The 18,953-nt window shown below is 60.7% G+C and overlaps 1 protein-coding gene across 1 annotated transcript in view; it reads right to left on the bottom strand.

The window, feature by feature from the left end:
- sms (spermine synthase) overlaps positions 1–18,953 on the bottom strand; it is a 200,369-nt gene that overhangs the window by 175,881 nt on the left and 5,535 nt on the right. The window contains exons 2-3 of the mRNA XM_072514447.1: positions 12,036–12,156; positions 8,354–8,447 (exon numbers count right to left, since the gene is read on the bottom strand). Coding sequence (XP_072370548.1) covers positions 8,354–8,447; positions 12,036–12,156 — 215 coding nt within the window. The remainder of the gene's footprint in view (positions 1–8,353; positions 8,448–12,035; positions 12,157–18,953) is intronic.

The raw sequence follows: 18,953 nt of genomic DNA, 5'->3' as shown, positions 1-18,953 counted from the left end.
CAGTGTTGGGTGCGTGGAATGCACTGCCAGCAGAGGTGGTGGAATCAGAGTCATTCGGGACATTTAAGCAACACTTGGACAGGCACATGGGCAGCAGTAAATTGAAGGGGTGTAGGTTAGGTTGATCTTAGATTAGGATACGTGGCCGGCACAACATCGTGGGCCGAAGGGCCTGTACTGTTCCTGTACTGTTCTGTAACTACCTTGCTATTGCACAATTAATAAAGTAGAGGATCCAATACACCAGGGTTTTTCAAAGTGCTGGCCATGACCCGCAGGTGGGTGTCAAAAGGGTGTAAAGGTGTTCTGCGCACATCAGCCTAGAATGCAGTTTCCCAAAGGCAGCATTCAGATGTCTGCAGGGTAAATCCTGACTTAAATGTCGATGACCTGCTGCAGTGGTTCCAAACAGTGGGAAGCTTGAAAGTGTGCTCCAGTCTGCTGCTGGAATGTTTTGGGTGCAGGACTGGCAGCGGAGGGCGGGAAAGCAGGGACTGGAAGGAGAGCAGCCACCAGGCACTCACTTTTTTTTGAGCATTTTTGGGATTTTTTTTTGAACAAGCAGAATTAATGTGGTCACGCATCAGTGGTCTTGCTGAAACTGTAAAGTTAAATGCTGAAGAAAATTCAAGTCCCGTCTTGGCGGGGGTAAGTCAATCCGGGAAACACATCTACAAAACCTGGGTTGTTGCCGAATTTTAGATGTTCGGCTCCAGAGAGGCAAGAGAAGATCTGATTGTGTCAGAGGTTCAGTTAGCTAAGCAGGACCAAGACTGTCCTCGACACAGATAAAAGCTCTGCACCTTGTTCTTTCTAACACTTCTGGGGGAGTAAGTTCAGAAGTGTGATGCACCTTCACCTCCTGCTGTCCCTGTGGGCTTCATAAAAATGATTTGTTTTCTGATTTTGGACACATCCTTACAGAAGTTGAAATCACTGCTTTATAATTCCCATAGGTGAACACTGACTGTATTAACTCAAATGAGAAGCTTCCAGTGTCTTGTGCTGCCTTGAGGTGCTGCTCCGCACTATTTTCACGTTGACCCGTGCAATTTTAACATCTTCTGCTTGCATTTCTGATTCACGTTTTGTTTTTCATCCTTTGCAATGGGCTTTTCCTCCCCCAAAAAGGATCGCAACAAGGATTGGAAAAAAAAATTTCTGGGAGATTTAGCTTGAAATAGGAGAATGGGTGGGAAGGGAATGTAGACCTTGGAGATCCTGTTAACCTGAGAAAGCTCCAACTGGTACATGACCAGGTCACTTTTGCAAAAGGCCACCATGGGTCTGAGCAATGGCCATTAGACCAACACACTTGGGAAGTGAGAATAATCGAAACAGCCCGGCACACAGGCTGATGTTTCGTTGGCAGTGGAGTACCAGAATAGTTACTTGCTTTACATTTTCTCTTTAACGTCATACACTAATCCTTTGGCAGCCCCAGGGCAAGAGATGTCAGCCAGCACAGGAAAACTTCCCTCCCTTGCCTAGTGCAAGAAAACTTCAGCGTTGCAAATACTGCCCTGCCTCAGGACAGACTGGGCATGCAAATGTGGCTTGGGTTCCAAAGATCGGCTATTTGACAAAAGTAGGTCCAGGGAAAAAGTAGTTTGAAAAACACTGCACTACACCTTTTTAAACAACCTTCTCAACTCATCCTGCTACCTTCAAAACTCTCAGACACAAATACAACCCCAATGTATACAATTATAAATCGATTGTGGAATGGTTCACACAGGCACACAAGAATGTAAAACCACTTGCATTTTTATATTGCCTTTAGTGTAGAACAATATTTTTAGTGTAGGAAGGCATGCTTATATTGTCTTTAGTGTAGAAAAACATTTCAAGATGTTTAATGCATTACTCCATTAAACAGACATGAATGCAAAGTTGGACTTCCGGTTGCGGCGATGCACTGCTAAGCCGCACGTTTCGGCAGCTCCCGTTCTAACGGACTTTTGGGCTCTTTTTGGGTGCCCCAACGGAAATTTTTTCGGACCAAACCCAGTGTGGGGTGACGAAGTAAGGAGCCCCCCTGGTGTGTATGGAAAAGATCGGTGGTAGTGGCCAGATTGCGAAGGATCCTTTGGAGCAGAGGCAAAGAGAAGGAAGAAGCAAGATGGCGACGGATGGAGCCCGGACCAGCAGGAATTCCTTCGACAGTGTGTGAAGGAATTAAAGGAGGTGCTGGCACCGATGTTGTTGGCAATCGAAGGGCTAAAAGAAACTCAAAAGGCCCAGGCAATAGCGCTCCGTGGGGTGAAGGCAAAGGCAGCTGAGAACGAGGATGAGATTCTGGGCCTAGCGGTAAAAATGGAGACGCTCGAGGCGCTACATAAGAGGTGTATCGAAAGGCTCAAAGCCCTGGAGAACAGCTCGAGGAGAAAGAACCTCCGGATTCTAGGTCTCCCCGAGGGAGTGGAGGGAGCTGACGTTGGGGCTTATGTAAACACGATGCTCCATTTGCTAATGGGAGCTGAGGCCCCCTCGGGTCCCCTGGAGGTGGAAGGGGCTCACCGGGTCCTTGCAAGGAGACCAAAGGCTAGAGAACCACCTAGGGCGATAGTGGTGAGATTTCACCGCTTCACCGACAGAGGCGGTTTTGAGCTGGGCCAAGAAGGTACGGAGTAGCAGGTGGGAGAATGCGGTGATACGAGTGTATCAGGACTGCAGCGCAGAGGTGGCGAGAAGGAGAGCGAGTTTTAATCGGGCCAAGGCGGCGCTACACAAGAAGAAAGTAAAGTTTGGGATGCTGCGGCCGGCGCGATTGTGGGTCACGTACCAAGATAGACACTACTACTTTGAAACGTCGGACGAGGCATGGACCTTCATCCAAAAAGAGAAATTGGACCAGAACTGAGGGACTGATGCTGTGGGGGAGATGACGATGTTGATGTATAGAAATGTAAATTGGGGAATGGGAGGTTCACAGTATCGGGTCGATAGATGGGGTTTTTTTGGGGGGGGGGGGGTTTCTCTTCTCGACGGGGGTACACCGAGAAATGTGGGCGCCGGTAGAAAAAGGGACAGAGGTGGGGGATGGGGAATGGGAACGGGGCTGTAGGGGGAGCTGTGCCATAGGGGCCGGGGCTGATCCAGGAAAGCGCGGGTTTTTTCCCACGCTAGGGAGATGATGGCGGGAAGATAGGCGCAAGGAGGATGAGAGTCCCACACACGGGAGGGGGGAGGGGTCCAAGGAGAGAGGAAGCATTATGGGGGGAGTAACCATGCTAGGTGGGGATCTAGCGGGGTGGGGGGGGTCAACTGGTTGCTGCTGCTGGGAGCGAGAGGGAACTGGCAAGGGAAGAGGTGGTCGGGACGGGAGTGCGCCACCTGGGGGACGGGTGGGTGCGCGGGATCTGGACGTGGGACTGGTCTAGAGTAGGGGATGGATAGTCAGCTGGGGGCCCCCCAATCCGGCTGATCACATGGAATGTGAGAGGCATAAATGGGCCGATTAAGAGGGCCCGAGTGTTCGCGCACTTAAAAGGACTGAAGGCAGACGTGGCCATGCTTCAGGAGACGCATCTGAAGGTGGCGGATCAGGTTAGGTCAAGGAAAGGATGGATGGGACAGGTGTTCCACTCAGGGTTCGACGCAAAAAATAGAGGGGTGGCGATATTGGTGGGGAAACGGGTGTCGTTCGAGGCTAGGAATATAGTGGTGGACAACGGTGGTAGATACGTGATGGTGAGTGGTAGATTGCAGGGAAGGGAGGCCGTGCTGGTAAATGTATATGCCCCGAACTGGGATGATGCAGGATTTATGAAGCGGATGCTGGGACGTATCCCGGACCTGGAGGTAGGAAGCCTGGTAATGGAGGGGGGATTTTAATACTGTGCTGGATCCAGGACCGGAAGAAGGCCGGCAGGGGCCACGGTGCTCAGGGGGTTTATGGAGCAAATGGGGGGAGTGGATCCGTGGAGATTTGCTAGGCCGCTGGCCAAAGAGTTTTCCTTTTTCTCCCATGTTCATAAGGTATATTCCCGGATAGATTTATTTTGTTTTGAGCAGGGCACTGATTTTGAGGGTGGCAGGAACGGAGTATTCGGCCATAGCCGTTTCAGACCATGCCCCGCACTGGGTGGATCTGGAACTAGCAGAGGAGAGGGAACAGCGCCCACTCCTGCGACTGGATGTGGGACTATTGGCTGATGAGGGGGTCTGTGGAAGGGTGCAGGGATGTATTGAGAGGTACCTGGAGGCCAATGATGATGGTGAGGTCCAGGTGGGGATAGTATGGGAAGCGCTGAAGGCGGTGGTTAGGGGAGAGCTGATCTCCATTAGGGCTTACAAGGAGAAAAAAAAGGGGGCAAAGAAAGGGAGAGATTAGTGGGGGAGATTTTGAGTGTGGATAAAAGATATGCAGAGGCCCCGGACGAAGGACTATATAGAGAGAGGCGAAGACTTCAGACGGAGTTTGACCTGCTGACCACAGGGAAGGCAGAGGCACAGTGGAAGAAGGCACAGGGGATGAGATACGAATATGGGGAAAAGGCGAGCCGGCTGCTGTCCCACCAGCTTTGTAAGAGGATAGCGGCGAGGGAAATAGGGAGAGTTAGGGATGAAACGGAACTACGGCGCGGAGTGCAGGGAAGGTAAATGAGGTGTTTAAGACCCTTTATGAGAGGCTATATAGGTCCCAACCCCCGGAGGGAAAAGAGGGGATGCAACAGTTCTTGGACCAACTAAGGTCCCGAGGGTGGAGCAGGAGGTGGCAGGTCTGGGGGTGCCAATCGGGGTGGACGAGGTGACTAAAGGGCTGGGGAACATGCAGGCAGGGAAGGCCCCGGGACCAGACGGGTTCCCGGTGGAATTTTAAAGGAAATATGTGGACTTGTTGGCCCCGCTGCTGGAGAGAACCTTTAACGAGGCCAGAGAAGGGGGGACACTACCCCCGACAATGTCGGAGGCGACGAAATCATTAATCCTGAAGCGAGATAAAGATCCGCTGCAATGCGGGTCATATAGGCCTATCTCGCTCCTGAATGTAGACACCAAGTTGCTGGCAAAAGTGCTAGCGACGAGGATCGAGGATTGTGTCCCGGGGTGGTGCATGAAGACCAGACAGGGTTTGTAAAGGGGAGACAATTGAATGTCAATGTGCGACAGCTGTTGGGGGTGATAATGATGCCCCCAGCGGAGGGGGAGGCAGAGATAGTGGCAGCGATGGATGCAGAGAAGGCATTTGATAGGGTAGAGTGGGAGTATTTATGGGAGGTGTTGAGGAGGTTTGGGTTCGGGGAGGGGTTTGTCAGTTGGGTTAAACTCCTCTATGGGGCCCCAGTGGCAAGTGTAGTCACAAATCGGCAGAGATCGGAGTATTTTCGGTTACATAAGGGAACAAGGCAGGGGTGCCCCCTGTCCCCATTACTGTTCGCGCTGGCAATTGAACCACCGGCCATAGCGTTGAGAGACTCTAGGAAATGGAGGGGGTGGTTAGAGGGGGAGAGGAACACCGAGTGTCACTCCACGCAGATGACCTGCTGCTGTATGTGGCGGATCCTGTGGAGGGGATGACAAGAGGTTATGCAGATATTGAGGGAGTTTGGAGATTTTTCGGGATATAGGCTTAATATGGGGAAGAGTGAGCTTTTCGTAGTACACCCCGGGGACCAGGGAAGGAGAGCGGACAGGAGCTTCCGATATTTGGGGATTCAGGTAGCCAGGAGCTGGGGAATATTACACAACTCAATCTGACGCGGCTGCTGGAGCAGATGGAGGAGGATTTCAAGAGGTGGGATACGCTGCAGAGTGCAGGCGGTCAAGATGATGGTCCTCCCAAGGTTTCTTTTTGCGTTTCAATGTCTCCCCATTTTGATCACTAAGGCCTTTTTTAAGAAAATAGATAGGAGTGTTATGAGTTCCGTGTGGGCAGGGAAGACCCCGAGGGTAAGGAGGGGGTTCCTGCAGCGCAGCAGGGACAGAGGGGGACTGGCATTGCCGAATCTGGACGATTATTACTGGGCCGCCAATGTGGCGATGGTTCGCAAGTGGATGAGTGAGGGAGAGGGGGCGGCGTGGAGGCTGGAGATGGCGATCTGTAAAGGAAAGAGCCTAAAGGCGCTGGTGACGGCGCCGCTACCGCTCTCCCCGAAAAGGTACACCACAAACCCAGTGGTGGTGGCAACCTTAAGGATCTGGGGGCAATGGAGGCGACATAGGGGTGTGACAGGTGCCTCAGTGTGGTCCCCGATCAGGAACAACCATAGGTTTGTTCCAGGAAGGATGGACGGAGGGTTCCAGAGCTGGCATCGGGCAGGAATTAGGAGATTGAGAGATTTGTTTATTGACGGGACGTTCGCGAGCCTGGGAGCGCTGGAGGAAAAGTATGAGTTGCCCCCAGGGAATATCTTTAGATACATGCAAGTGAGGGCCTTTACGAGGCAACAGGTGAGGGAATTTCCGCTGCTCCCGACACAGGGGATCCAGGATAGAGTGATTTCGGGGGTATGGGTCGGGGAGGGCAAAGTGTCCGAAATATATCAGGAGATGCGAAATATATCAGCGCTGGTAGAGGAGCTGAAGGGAAAATGGGAAGAAGAGCTGGGGGAGGAGATTGAGGAGGGTCTGTGGGCTGATGCCCTAAGTAGGGTAAATTCCTCTTCCTCATGTGCCAGGCTTAGCCTGATACAATTCAAGGTTCTACACAGAGCACACATGACGGGAGCGAGGCTGAGCAGGTTCTTCGGAGTGGAGGGCAGGTGCGGGAGGTGCTTGGGAAGCCCGGCGAACCACACACACGTTTTGGTCGTGTCGGGCACTGGATGAGTACTGGAGGTGAGTGGCAAGAGTGATTTCAAAGATGAAGGTCCGGGTCAAGCCAGGCTTGGGGTTAGCTATATTTGGGGTAGCAGAGGAGCCAGGAGTGCAGGTGGCGAAAGAGGCCGATATTCTGGCCTTTGCGTCCCTGGTAGCCCGGCGAAGGATCTTACTCATGTGGAAGGAAGCGAAACCCCCCAGCGTGGAGGCCTGGATAAACGATATGGCAGGGTTCATAAAACTGGAACGGATGAAGTTTGCGTTGAGAGGATCGGTTCAGGGGTTCTCCAGGCGGTGGCAACCGTTCCTTGACTATCTCACGGAACGTTAAGGGAAAATAGATCGTATGGGGCAGCAGCCCAGAGGGGCGGGGCGGGGGGGGGGGGGGGGAGCACAATTTTTTTGTTACTTTGTTAGTTCACTATTTTATTTAAATAATGTTACTTATTAGTTATTGCGCTATCTTTTATGTTGATTTGTAAGGTAGAAAAATTGTGTTTGGAAACTTTAATAAAATATATATTTTTTTAAATGAATGCAAAGGTGCAGCATTAAAGCCCTATTAAATATGATTTAGTGATACCTCTGATCTGGGAACCCGGGTTCGAATCCCACCATGGCAGGTGGTGGAATTTAAACTCAATAAAAATCTGGAAATAAAGGTTTAATGGTGACCATGTCATTGTTTTTAAAAAAAACATCTGGTTCACTAATGTTCTTGAGGGAAGGAAATCTGCCATCCTTACCTGGTCTGGCCTACATGTGACTCCAGACCCACAGCAATGTGGTGACTATTAAATGCCCTCTGAAATGGCTCAGCAAACCACTTAGTTGTATTCGACCACTACGAAAACATAAAAAAGGAACAACATCGAACTAATGGACATCCCGGGCAGATCAAGGTCCAATCTATCTATTCCCTTATGGATCTTGACTATAGTAATAATAATCTTTATTGTCACAAGTAGGCTTACATTAACACTGCAATGAAGTTACTGTGAAAATCCCCTAGTCGCCACATTCCGGCGCCTATTCGGGTACACGGAGGGAGAATTCAGAATGTCCAATTCACCTAACAAGCACATCTTTTCGGACTAGTGGGAGGAAAGGCACCTGGAGGAAACCCACACAGACACAGGGAGAATGTGCAGACTCCGCACCGACAGTGACCCAAGCCAGGAATTGAACCTGGGACTCTGGCGGTGTGAAGCCACAGGACTAACCACTGTGCTACCGTGCCGTGTCTTGAATTCCAGACACAATCCCTGGGCTCCTCAACCTCAGAACCTTCAACAGTTATCTACTGTGCACTGCCTCAATGCCCGGGGATTTGGGCTGTCAGTGACTAAAATGGTCCACCTTACTCCAGGTTGTGACTGCACCAATGGCTTGTTCTGTCCCATCCCTCCTCTGTAAGGTCATCATAAAGCATGTCACAGCAAAACACTGGACACAATAAAAGATGGTGGAAGGCACTTGATGAACCCTGGTCTTTTTTCAGTCAGCAATTCCTACATTCTTATGCACATCACAAAAATATGGCAGGATCATTGAAAAATAAAATGTGATAAAGGTGTACAATAATTACCGTTTCAATTGCTGCTTGTCCTTTGTTATCAGCTTCATAGCTATGGATGTCAAACGTCAGCAGCTTATCTGTATACATTCTGAGTGTGGCAAAACTGCAAGGAAAAATTAATTACAGTGTAAAAATGAAGTTTGTGCAACTTGGACCCTGGCTTATCCTCTGTTGGGTCAATGCTGAGGGGATGTTTTCCCTCATGGAGAAATCAAGAACTGGGGAGCTTAGTTTATAAAGAAGGGGTCTCCCAGTTCAGACAAAGATGGCGAGGAATTTCTTCTCTCAGTGGATTATTAATCTTTGGAATTATCTACCCCAGACAGCAGTGGAGGCCGAGTCATTGTGTAACTTAGCCTTGAATAGATTCAGAGTGATCCACAAGGAAGTCGAGGGTTATGAGGGTGTTATGGGAGAGGAGTTTTCAGAACCCCAAAATGTATCATGGAGTTCAACCAATCCCCAGCTTTAATGGATTGTTGCTTTTGAAGCACACGGCTTGTTCCCCAGGTGGTATTACAATTATGGACACGTGGTTTTTAACACAAAACAATGTTTATTCCATGAACTCAAATTAACCTTTTAAATAAACATTGGATCTCTTAACACCCCTTACTTCAAAGATAACCCCGAAAATAATACAACACTACCCAATCCTGCAAACTGTTCCTTTAAACATCCAAAAGGCTTCAAACCTTCAGAACAGACATGAGGTTACATTCAATATATTTATAGTCTTTGGATTTGCAGACATCAACAGACCGCTGTGTTTTCTTCCTGCAGCTCTCAGCAAAACACAGACACTCCCAGCTTTCTCCTCAAACTGAAACCAAAAGCAGGTGAGCTCAGCTTCCCCCACCCTCTGACATCACTTCAGCAATATGATCAGCTCCATTTCTTAAAGGTACATTGCTTAAACATCCATTTCTTAAAGGTACTCTCACACGACAAGGACAGGCAGGAAAGTGGAGTTGAGGCCACAATTAAGTCAGCCATGATCTTACTGAATAGTGGAGCAGGCTCGAGCGGCTGATTGGACTACTCCTGCTCCTATTCTTACATTCCTATGGTTTATGAAGAAACCAGAGTGTTGGATTTCCCACCTCCGGTCTTTTGGCACAATTTCCATTTCCAAAGGCCTGTGGAAAATGAGTTTCTCAGGTCATGTTGAACGTCACCTTTAAAAGGTGGAGACAGGACATGAGGGTGATCATTAGGGACTTCTATATGGAGGGTAGATTAGCGACATTAGAGGAGCTGACAGAAAAACTTCAATTACCCTACAGGAATGAACTGCGAGACCTACAGGTAAAGAACTTTCTTCGCGAGGAGACGACATCACACCCATGGACCCAGAGACATTCAATGTTAGAGGAATTATTGGATGCAGGCAATCTGGGAGGAGTGGGGGAAAACCCGGGGACCTGAATGGACGACTACTGGAAAGGGCACGCTCCACACTGGATGAGACTCGGGAAAAATGGGAGGAAGAACTAGGGTGGGGACTCTGGCGTGAAGCACTGAACAGGGCCAACTCGGTAGCACAGTGGTTAGCATAGTTGCTTCACAGCTCCAGGTCCCAGGTTCGACTCCCAGATTAGGTCACTGTCTGTGCGGAGTCTGCATGTTCTCCCCGTGTGTGAGTGGGTTTCCTCCGGGCTCTCCGGTTTCCTCCCACAGTCCAAAGATGTGCAAGTTAGGTCGATTGGCCATGCAAAAATACGGGTTACGGGGATGGGCTTCAGTAGGGTTCTCTTTCCAAAGGCCGGTGCAGACTCGATAGGCCGAAAGGCCTCCTTCAGCACTGTAAATTCTATGATTCACTTGTGCAAGGCTAAGGCTAATTCAAGTGGAGGAATAACGGTGCCAAGAAGGCCCAGCCAACCACACCCACACAGCAAAATAGACAACAGGAGGCCAACAAAGACCGGGCACTACGGTAGGGATGAAGGGTCCAAGGTCAGAATGGGGGCCAGACTAAGGACGAACCACCTGATACGGAGACGGGTCCCAAACCCCAGTCAGAAAAATCCATTCTAATCGACAAACAAACAGAACCAGTGACATGACCTAGACCCCTGCCAGGGCCGGCACAAGCAAAAGAGTAAAACCCTACCAAAATGCAACTAAACTATTATGCCATGGGAACACCTAAACAGGGCAGGGCATGGGCGGAGTTATTCGACAAGGGGACGGCATAAGGGGGAGGAACTATTCATATGTAAACACACAATGATCTCTTTCTGTAAACTATGTAAAAACTGCAAAATTCCAATAAAAATATAACTTTTAAAAACTATATACAGAGGTCGAGCAGAATGGGGACATGAGAAGGGATAAGTCTTCAGTCGCACACCAAGTCACTTTGTTTTGGGTACTATGGTCAGGTGGATAGGTGACAAGGATTGTAAAAATTTCTTTCTGAGAGTTTAGCTTGAAATAGGAGAATGGGTGGGAAGGGAATGTAGACCTTGGAGATCCTGTTAACCTGAGAAAGCTCCAACTGGTACATGACCAGGTCACTTTTGCAAAAGGCCACCATGGGTCTGAGCAATGGCCATTAGACCAACACACTTGGGAAGTGAGAATAATCGAAACAGCCCGGCACACAGGCTGATGTTTCGTTGGCAGTGGAGTACCAGAATAGTTACTTGCTTTACATTTTCTCTTTAACGTCATACACTAATCCTTTGGCAGCCCCAGGGCAAGAGATGTCAGCCAGCACAGGAAAACTTCCCTCCCTTGCCTAGTGCAAGAAAACTTCAGCGTTGCAAATACTGCCCTGCCTCAGGACAGACTGGGCATGCAAATGTGGCTTGGGTTCCAAAGATCGGCTATTTGACAAAAGTAGGTCCAGGGAAAAAGTAGTTTGAAAAACACTGCACTACACCTTTTTAAACAACCTTCTCAACTCATCCTGCTACCTTCAAAACTCTCGCACAAACACAACCCCAATGTATACAATTATAAATTGATTGTGGAATGGTTCACACAGGCATACAAGAATGGAAAACCACTTGCATTTTTCTATTGCCTTTAGTGTAGAAAAACATTTCAAGGTGTTTAATGCATTACTCCATTAAACAGACATGAATACAAAGATGCAGCATTAAAGCCCTATTAAATATGATTTAGTGATAACTCTGATCTGGGGACCCGGGTTCGAATCCCACCATGGCGGGTGGTGGAATTTAAACTCAATAATATATCTGGAAATAAAAGTCTAAGGATGACCATATCATTGTTGTAAAAACAAAACATCTGAGGAAGTGTTGAGGGTTTTGGCCAAGGTTCGTATCATGACCGGTCTTGGCGTGCCGAAGGTCCTGTTCCTGTCCTGTATTGTTCTTTGTTGTTCCCAGAAGGAACATCACAATCAAGGGCTTGGTGGAATAAAGGGAGGTTGGAGATGGGATCGTAGTTTGCAAGGGGGAGGGGTCATGGTTTTTTTCATGATGGGGGGAGTTTGATTTGCAGATAGAGACAATGACTCCGGGAGGAAGAGAACTATTAACAGTAGCTAACATGAGGCAGAAAGGGGTGCCAGCTGTTTAGTTTAAATAGGGCTGAGGAGCAGGAAGTAGGCTACATGCTGCAGTGAGGCATACAGAACATACAGAAAGAAACAGGGCAACACTGGCCACTGAACATCTACCGTCAATGGATATGACTGTCTTGAAAAGTCTCTTACCTGCCATTCTTTGCTACATAGGTTACTAAGTACCCATTTTCTCCTAGATTGTGAACCGTCTCTGTCATACTTAGTTCCTGAAAAATGGGTTGCAAGGCTTCAAAAACAGTCCTGCCATCAGCTGAAGGAAAAGAGGATTAAACTCATGTTAACCAGTAATTGCATAAATATTAGTTTGTTTTTACCACACTTCAACGAATGCTGTGCAATCGGATGAACAAAAATGACCGGGGGGGGGCGAGTCGGGGGGGGCGAGTCGGGGGGGGGGCGAGTCGGGGGGGGGCGAGTCGGGGGGGGGCGAGTCGGGGGGGGGCGAGTCGGGGGGGGGGGCGAGTCGGGGGGGGGCGAGTCGGGGGGGGGCGAGTCGGGGGGGGGCGAGTCGGGGGGGGGGGCGAGTCGGGGGGGGGGCGAGTCGGGGGGGGGCGAGTCGGGGGGGGCGAGTCGGGGGGGGGGCGAGTCGGGGGGGGGCGAGTCGGGGGGGGGCGAGTCGGGGGGGGGCGAGTCGGGGGGGGGCGAGTCGGGGGGGGGCGAGTCGGGGGGGGGCGAGTCGGGGGGGGGCGAGTCGGGGGGGGGCGAGTCGGGGGGGGGCGAGTCGGGGGGGGGGCGAGTCGGGGGGGGGCGAGTCGGGGGGGGGCGAGTCGGGGGGGGGCGAGTCGGGGGGGGGGGCGAGTCGGGGGGGGGCGAGTCGGGGGGGGGCGAGTCGGGGGGGGGCGAGTCGGGGGGGGGCGAGTCGGGGGGGGGCGAGTCGGGGGGGGGCGAGTCGGGGGGGGGCGAGTCGGGGGGGGGCGAGTCGGGGGGGGGCGAGTCGGGGGGGGGGCGAGTCGGGGGGGGGGCGAGTCGGGGGGGGGCGAGTCGGGGGGGGGCGAGTCGGGGGGGGGCGAGTCGGGGGGGGGCGAGTCGGGGGGGGGCGAGTCGGGGGGGGGCGAGTCGGGGGGGGGCGAGTCGGGGGGGGGCGAGTCGGGGGGGGGCGAGTCGGGGGGGGGCGAGTCGGGGGGGGGCGAGTCGGGGGGGGGCGAGTCGGGGGGGGGCGAGTCGGGGGGGGGCGAGTCGGGGGGGGGCGAGTCGGGGGGGGGCGAGTCGGGGGGGGGCGAGTCGGGGGGGGGCGAGTCGGGGGGGGGCGAGTCGGGGGGGGGCGAGTCGGGGGGGGGCGAGTCGGGGGGGGGCGAGTCGGGGGGGGGCGAGTCGGGGGGGGGCGAGTCGGGGGGGGGCGAGTCGGGGGGGGGGCGAGTCGGGGGGGGGCGAGTCGGGGGGGGGCGAGTCGGGGGGGGGCGAGTCGGGGGGGGGCGAGTCGGGGGGGGCGAGTCGGGGGGGGCGAGTCGGGGGGGGGGCGAGTCGGGGGGGGGCGAGTCGGGGGGGGGCGAGTCGGGGGGGGGCGAGTCGGGGGGGGGCGAGTCGGGGGGGGGCGAGTCGGGGGGGGGCGAGTCGGGGGGGGGCGAGTCGGGGGGGGGCGAGTCGGGGGGGGGCGAGTCGGGGGGGGGGCGAGTCGGGGGGGGGGCGAGTCGGGGGGGGGCGAGTCGGGGGGGGGCGAGTCGGGGGGGGGCGAGTCGGGGGGGGGCGAGTCGGGGGGGGGCGAGTCGGGGGGGGGCGAGTCGGGGGGGGGCGAGTCGGGGGGGGGCGAGTCGGGGGGGGCGAGTCGGGGGGGGGGCGAGTCGGGGGGGGGCGAGTCGGGGGGGGGCGAGTCGGGGGGGGGCGAGTCGGGGGGGGCGAGTCGGGGGGGGCGAGTCGGGGGGGGGCGAGTCGGGGGGGGGCGAGTCGGGGGGGGGCGAGTCGGGGGGGGGGCGAGTCGGGGGGGGGCGAGTCGGGGGGGGGCGAGTCGGGGGGGGGCGAGTCGGGGGGGGGCGAGTCGGGGGGGGGGCGAGTCGGGGGGGGGCGAGTCGGGGGGGGGGCGAGTCGGGGGGGGGGCGAGTCGGGGGGGGGCGAGTCGGGGGGGGGGCGAGTCGGGGGGGGGCGAGTCGGGGGGGGGCGAGTCGGGGGGGGGCGAGTCGGGGGGGGCGAGTCGGGGGGGGGCGAGTCGGGGGGGGGGCGAGTCGGGGGGGGGGCGAGTCGGGGGGGGGCGAGTCGGGGGGGGCGAGTCGGGGGGGGCGAGTCGGGGGGGGGCGAGTCGGGGGGGGGCGAGTCGGGGGGGGGCGAGTCGGGGGGGGGGCGAGTCGGGGGGGGCGAGTCGGGGGGGGGCGAGTCGGGGGGGGGCGAGTCGGGGGGGGGGCGAGTCGGGGGGGGGCGAGTCGGGGGGGGGCGAGTCGGGGGGGGGCGAGTCGGGGGGGGGCGAGTCGGGGGGGGGCGAGTCGGGGGGGGGCGAGTCGGGGGGGGCGAGTCGGGGGGGGGCGAGTCGGGGGGGGGCGAGTCGGGGGGGGGGCGAGTCGGGGGGGGCGAGTCGGGGGGGGGCGAGTCGGGGGGGGGCGAGTCGGGGGGGGGCGAGTCGGGGGGGGGCGAGTCGGGGGGGGCGAGTCGGGGGGGGGCGAGTCGGGGGGGGCGAGTCGGGGGGGGCGAGTCGGGGGGGGCGAGTCGGGGGGGGGGCGAGTCGGGGGGGGGCGAGTCGGGGGGGGCGAGTCGGGGGGGGGGCGAGTCGGGGGGGGGCGAGTCGGGGGGGGGCGAGTCGGGGGGGGGCGAGTCGGGGGGGGGCGAGTCGGGGGGGGCGAGTCGGGGGGGGGGCGAGTCGGGGGGGGGGCGAGTCGGGGGGGGGCGAGTCGGGGGGGGGGCGAGTCGGGGGGGGGCGAGTCGGGGGGGGGCGAGTCGGGGGGGGGCGAGTCGGGGGGGGGCGAGTCGGGGGGGGGCGAGTCGGGGGGGGGCGAGTCGGGGGGGGCGAGTCGGGGGGGGCGAGTCGGGGGGGGGCGAGTCGGGGGGGGGCGAGTCGGGGGGGGGCGAGTCGGGGGGGGGCGAGTCGGGGGGGGGCGAGTCGGGGGGGGGGGGGGCGAGTCGGGGGGGGGCGAGTCGGGGGGGGGCGAGTCGGGGGGGGGGCGAGTCGGGGGGGGGCGAGTCGGGGGGGGGCGAGTCGGGGGGGGGGCGAGTCGGGGGGGGGCGAGTCGGGGGGGGGCGAGTCGGGGGGGGGCGAGTCGGGGGGGGGCGAGTCGGGGGGGGGGCGAGTCGGGGGGGGGGCGAGTCGGGGGGGGCGAGTCGGGGGGGGGCGAGTCGGGGGGGGGGCGAGTCGGGGGGGGGCGAGTCGGGGGGGGGCGAGTCGGGGGGGGCGAGTCGGGGGGGGGCGAGTCGGGGGGGGGCGAGTCGGGGGGGGGCGAGTCGGGGGGGGGCGAGTCGGGGGGGGGCGAGTCGGGGGGGGGCGAGTCGGGGGGGGGCGAGTCGGGGGGGCGAGTCGGGGGGGGGCGAGTCGGGGGGGGGCGAGTCGGGGGGGGGGCGAGTCGGGGGGGGGCGAGTCGGGGGGGGGCGAGTCGGGGGGGGGCGAGTCGGGGGGGGGCGAGTCGGGGGGGGCGAGTCGGGGGGGGGCGAGTCGGGGGGGGCGAGTCGGGGGGGGCGAGTCGGGGGGGGGCGAGTCGGGGGGGGGGCGAGTCGGGGGGGGGCGAGTCGGGGGGGGGCGAGTCGGGGGGGGGCGAGTCGGGGGGGGCGAGTCGGGGGGGGGCGAGTCGGGGGGGGGGCGAGTCGGGGGGGGGCGAGTCGGGGGGGGGGCGAGTCGGGGGGGGGCGAGTCGGGGGGGGGCGAGTCGGGGGGGGGGCGAGTCGGGGGGGGGCGAGTCGGGGGGGGGGCGAGTCGGGGGGGGGGGGAGTTGGGGGGGGGGAGAGTTGAGGGGGGGGAGAGTTGGGGGGGGGGAGAGTTGGGGGGGGAGAGTTGGGGGGGGGAGAGTTGGGGGGGGGGGAGAGTTGAGGGGGGGGAGAGTTGAGGGGGGGGAGAGTTGGGGGGGGGAGAGTTGGGGGGGGGAGAGTTGGGGGGGGAGAGTTGGGGGGGGGGAGAGTTGGGGGGGGGGAGAGTTGGGGGGGGGGAGAGTTGGGGGGGGGGAGAGTTGGGGGGGGGAGAGTTGGGGGGGGGGGAGAGTTGGGGGGGGGGGGAGTTGGGGGGGGGGAGTTGGGGGGGGGGAGTTGGGGGGGGGAGTTGGGGGGGGGGAGTTGGGGGGGGGAGTTGGGGGGGGGGGAGTTGGGGGGGGGGGAGTTGGGGGGGGGGGAGTTGGGGGGGGGGGAGTTGGGGGGGGGGAGGGGAGTTGGGGGGGGAGGGAGTTGGTGGGGGGGGAGGGAGTTGGGGGGGGGAGGGAGTTGGGGGGGGGGGGAGTTGGGGGGGGGAGAGTTGGGGGGGGGGGAGTTGGGGGGGGGGGGGGGAGTTGGGGGGGGGGGGGAGTTGGGGGGGGGGGGGGAGTTGGGGGGGGGGGGGGAGTTGGGGGGGGGGGGGGAGTTGGGGGGGGGGGGAGTTGGGGGGGGGGAGTTGGGGGGGGGAGTTGGGGGGGGGGGGAGTTGGGGGGGGAGTTGGGGGGGGGAGTTGGGGGGCGGAGTTGGGGGGGGGGGGGAGTTGGGGGGGGGAGTTGGGGGGGGGGAGGAGTGGGGGGGGAGTTGGGGGGGGAGTTGGGGGGGGGAGTTGGGGGGGGGAGTTGGGGGGGGGAGTTGGGGGGGGAGTTGGGGGGGGGAGTTGGGGGGGGAGTTGGGGGGGGGGAGTTGGGGGGGGAGGAGTTGGGGGGGAGTTGGGGGGGAGGAGTTGGGGGGGGGGGAGTTGGGGGGGGAGGAGTTGGGGGGGGGGAGTTGGGGGGGGGGGGAGTTGGGGGGGGGAGTTGGGGGGGGGGGGGAGTTGGGGGGGGGAGGGAGTTGGGGGGGGGGAGGGAGTTGGGGGGGGGAGGGAGTTGGGGGGGGGAGGGGAGTTGGGGGGGGGAGGGAGTTGGGGGGGGGAGGGAGTTGGGGGGGGAGGGAGTTGGGGGGGGGGGAGGGAGTTGGGGGGGGGAGTTTGGGGGGGGGGGAGTTGGGGGGGGGGAGGGAGTTGGGGGGGGGAGGGAGTTGGCGGGGGGGAGTTGGGGGGGGGGAGTTGGGGGGGGGAGTTGGGGGGGGGAGTTGGGGGGGGGAGTTGGGGGGGGGGAGTTGGGGGGGGGAGTTGGGGGGGGAGTTGGGGGGGGAGTTGGGGGGGGGGGGTTGGGGGGGGGGGGAGTTGGGGGGGGGAGTTGGGGGGGGGGAGTTGGGGAGTTGGGGGGGGGGAGTTGGGGAGTTGGGGGGGGGAGTTGGGGGGGGGAGTTGGGGGGGGGAGTTGGGGGGGGGGAGTTGGGGGGGAGTTGGGGGGGGGAGTTGGGGGGGGTTGGGGGGGGGGGGGAGTTGGGGGGGGGGTTGGGGGGGGAGTTGGGGGGGGGGGGAGTTGGGGGGGGGGGAGTTGGGGGGGGGAGTTGGGGGGGGAGTTGGGGGGGGGGGAGTTGGGGGGGGGGGGTGTTGGGGGGGGGGAGTGGGGGGGGGGGAGTTGGGGGGGGGGGAGTTGGGGGGGGGGGAGTTGGGGGGGGGGAGTTGGGGGGGGGGAGTTGGGGGGGGGGGGAGTTGGGGGGGGGAGGGAGTTGGGGGGGGGAAGGTGTTGGGGGGGGAAGGGAGTTGGGGGGGGGAGGGAGTTGGGGGGGGGGGGAGTTGGGGGGGGGGGAGTTGGGGGGGGGGAGTTGGGGGGGGGGAGTTGGGGGGGGGGTTGGGGGGGGGGGGGGGGGGAGTTGGGGGGGGGGGGTGGGGGGGGGGAGTTGGGGGGGGGGAGTTGGGGGGGGGAGTTGGGGGGGGGGTTGGGGGGGGGGGGAGTTGGGGGGGGGGAGTTGGGGGGGGGGGGGAGTTGGGGGGGGGAGTTGGGGGGGGGGAGTTGGGGGGGAGTTGGGGGGGGGGGAGTTGGGGGGGGGGGAGTTGGGGGGGGGGGAGTTGGGGGGGGGGAGTTGGGGGGGGGGGAGTTGGGGGGGGGGGAGGAGTTGGGGGGGGAGGGAGTTGGGGGGGGGGGAGGGGTGGGGGGGGGGGGGGGTGGGTGTGGGGGGGGGGAGTGGGGGGGGGGGTGTGGGGGGGGTGTGGTGGGGGGGGGTGGGGGGGGGGGTGTGGGGGGGGGGGTGGTGGGGGGGGGGGTGGGTGGGGGGGGGGGTGGGTGGTGGGGGGGGGTGGGTGGTGGGGGGGGTGGTGTTGGGGGGGGGAGGGTGGGGGGGGGGGGGGAGTTGGGGGGGGGGAGTTGGGGGGGGGGGGTGGTGGGGGGGGGGGGGAGTTGGGGGGGGGGGGGGTTGGGGGGGGGGGGAGTTGGGGGGGGGGAGTTGGGGGGGGGGGGGAGTTGGGGGGGGGGTTGGGGGGGGAGGGTTTGGGGGGGGGGGAGTTGGGGGGGGGAGTTGGGGGGGGGGGAGTTGGGGGGGAGTTGGGGGGGGAGTTGGGAGTTGGGGGGGGGGGGAGTGGGGTGTTGGGGGGGGGGAGTTGGGGAGTTGGGGGGGGGGGGAGTTGGGGGGGGGAGTTGGGGGGGGGGGGGGGGGGAGTGGGGGGGGGGAGTTGGGGGGGGGAGTTGGGGGGGGGAGTTGGGGGGGGGGGAGTTGGGGGGGGGAGTTGGGGGGGGGGAGTTGGGGGGGGGAGTTGGGGGGGGGGAGTTGGGGGGGGGGGGAGTTGGGGGGGGGGGGAGTTGGGGGGGGGGGAGGGAGTTGGGGGGGGGAGGGAGTTGGGGGGGGGGAGGGAGTTGGGGGGGGGAGGGAGTTGGGGGGGGGAGGGAGTTGGGGGGGGGAGGGAGTTGGGGGGGGGGAGAGTTGGGGGGGGGGAGTTGGGGGGGGGGGAGTTGGGGGGGGGGAGAGTTGGGGGGGGGGAGTTGGGGGGGGGAGTTGGGGGGGGGAGAGTTGGGGGGGGGAGAGTTGGGGGGGGGGGAGAGTTGGGGGGGGGGGGAGTTGAGTTGGGGGGGGGGGAGTTGAGTTGGGGGGGGGGGAGTTGAGTTGGGGGGGGGAGTTGAGTTGGGGGGGGGGAGTTGAGTTGGGGGGGGGGAGTTGAGTTGGGGGGGGGGGAGTTGAGTTGGGGGGGGGGGAGT

The sequence above is a fragment of the Scyliorhinus torazame genome, chromosome 8 (genome assembly GCF_047496885.1).
Source record: "Scyliorhinus torazame isolate Kashiwa2021f chromosome 8, sScyTor2.1, whole genome shotgun sequence".
NCBI classification, from domain to species: domain Eukaryota; kingdom Metazoa; phylum Chordata; class Chondrichthyes; order Carcharhiniformes; family Scyliorhinidae; genus Scyliorhinus; species Scyliorhinus torazame.
This window is presented reverse-complemented; position numbering and strand designations above follow the sequence as displayed.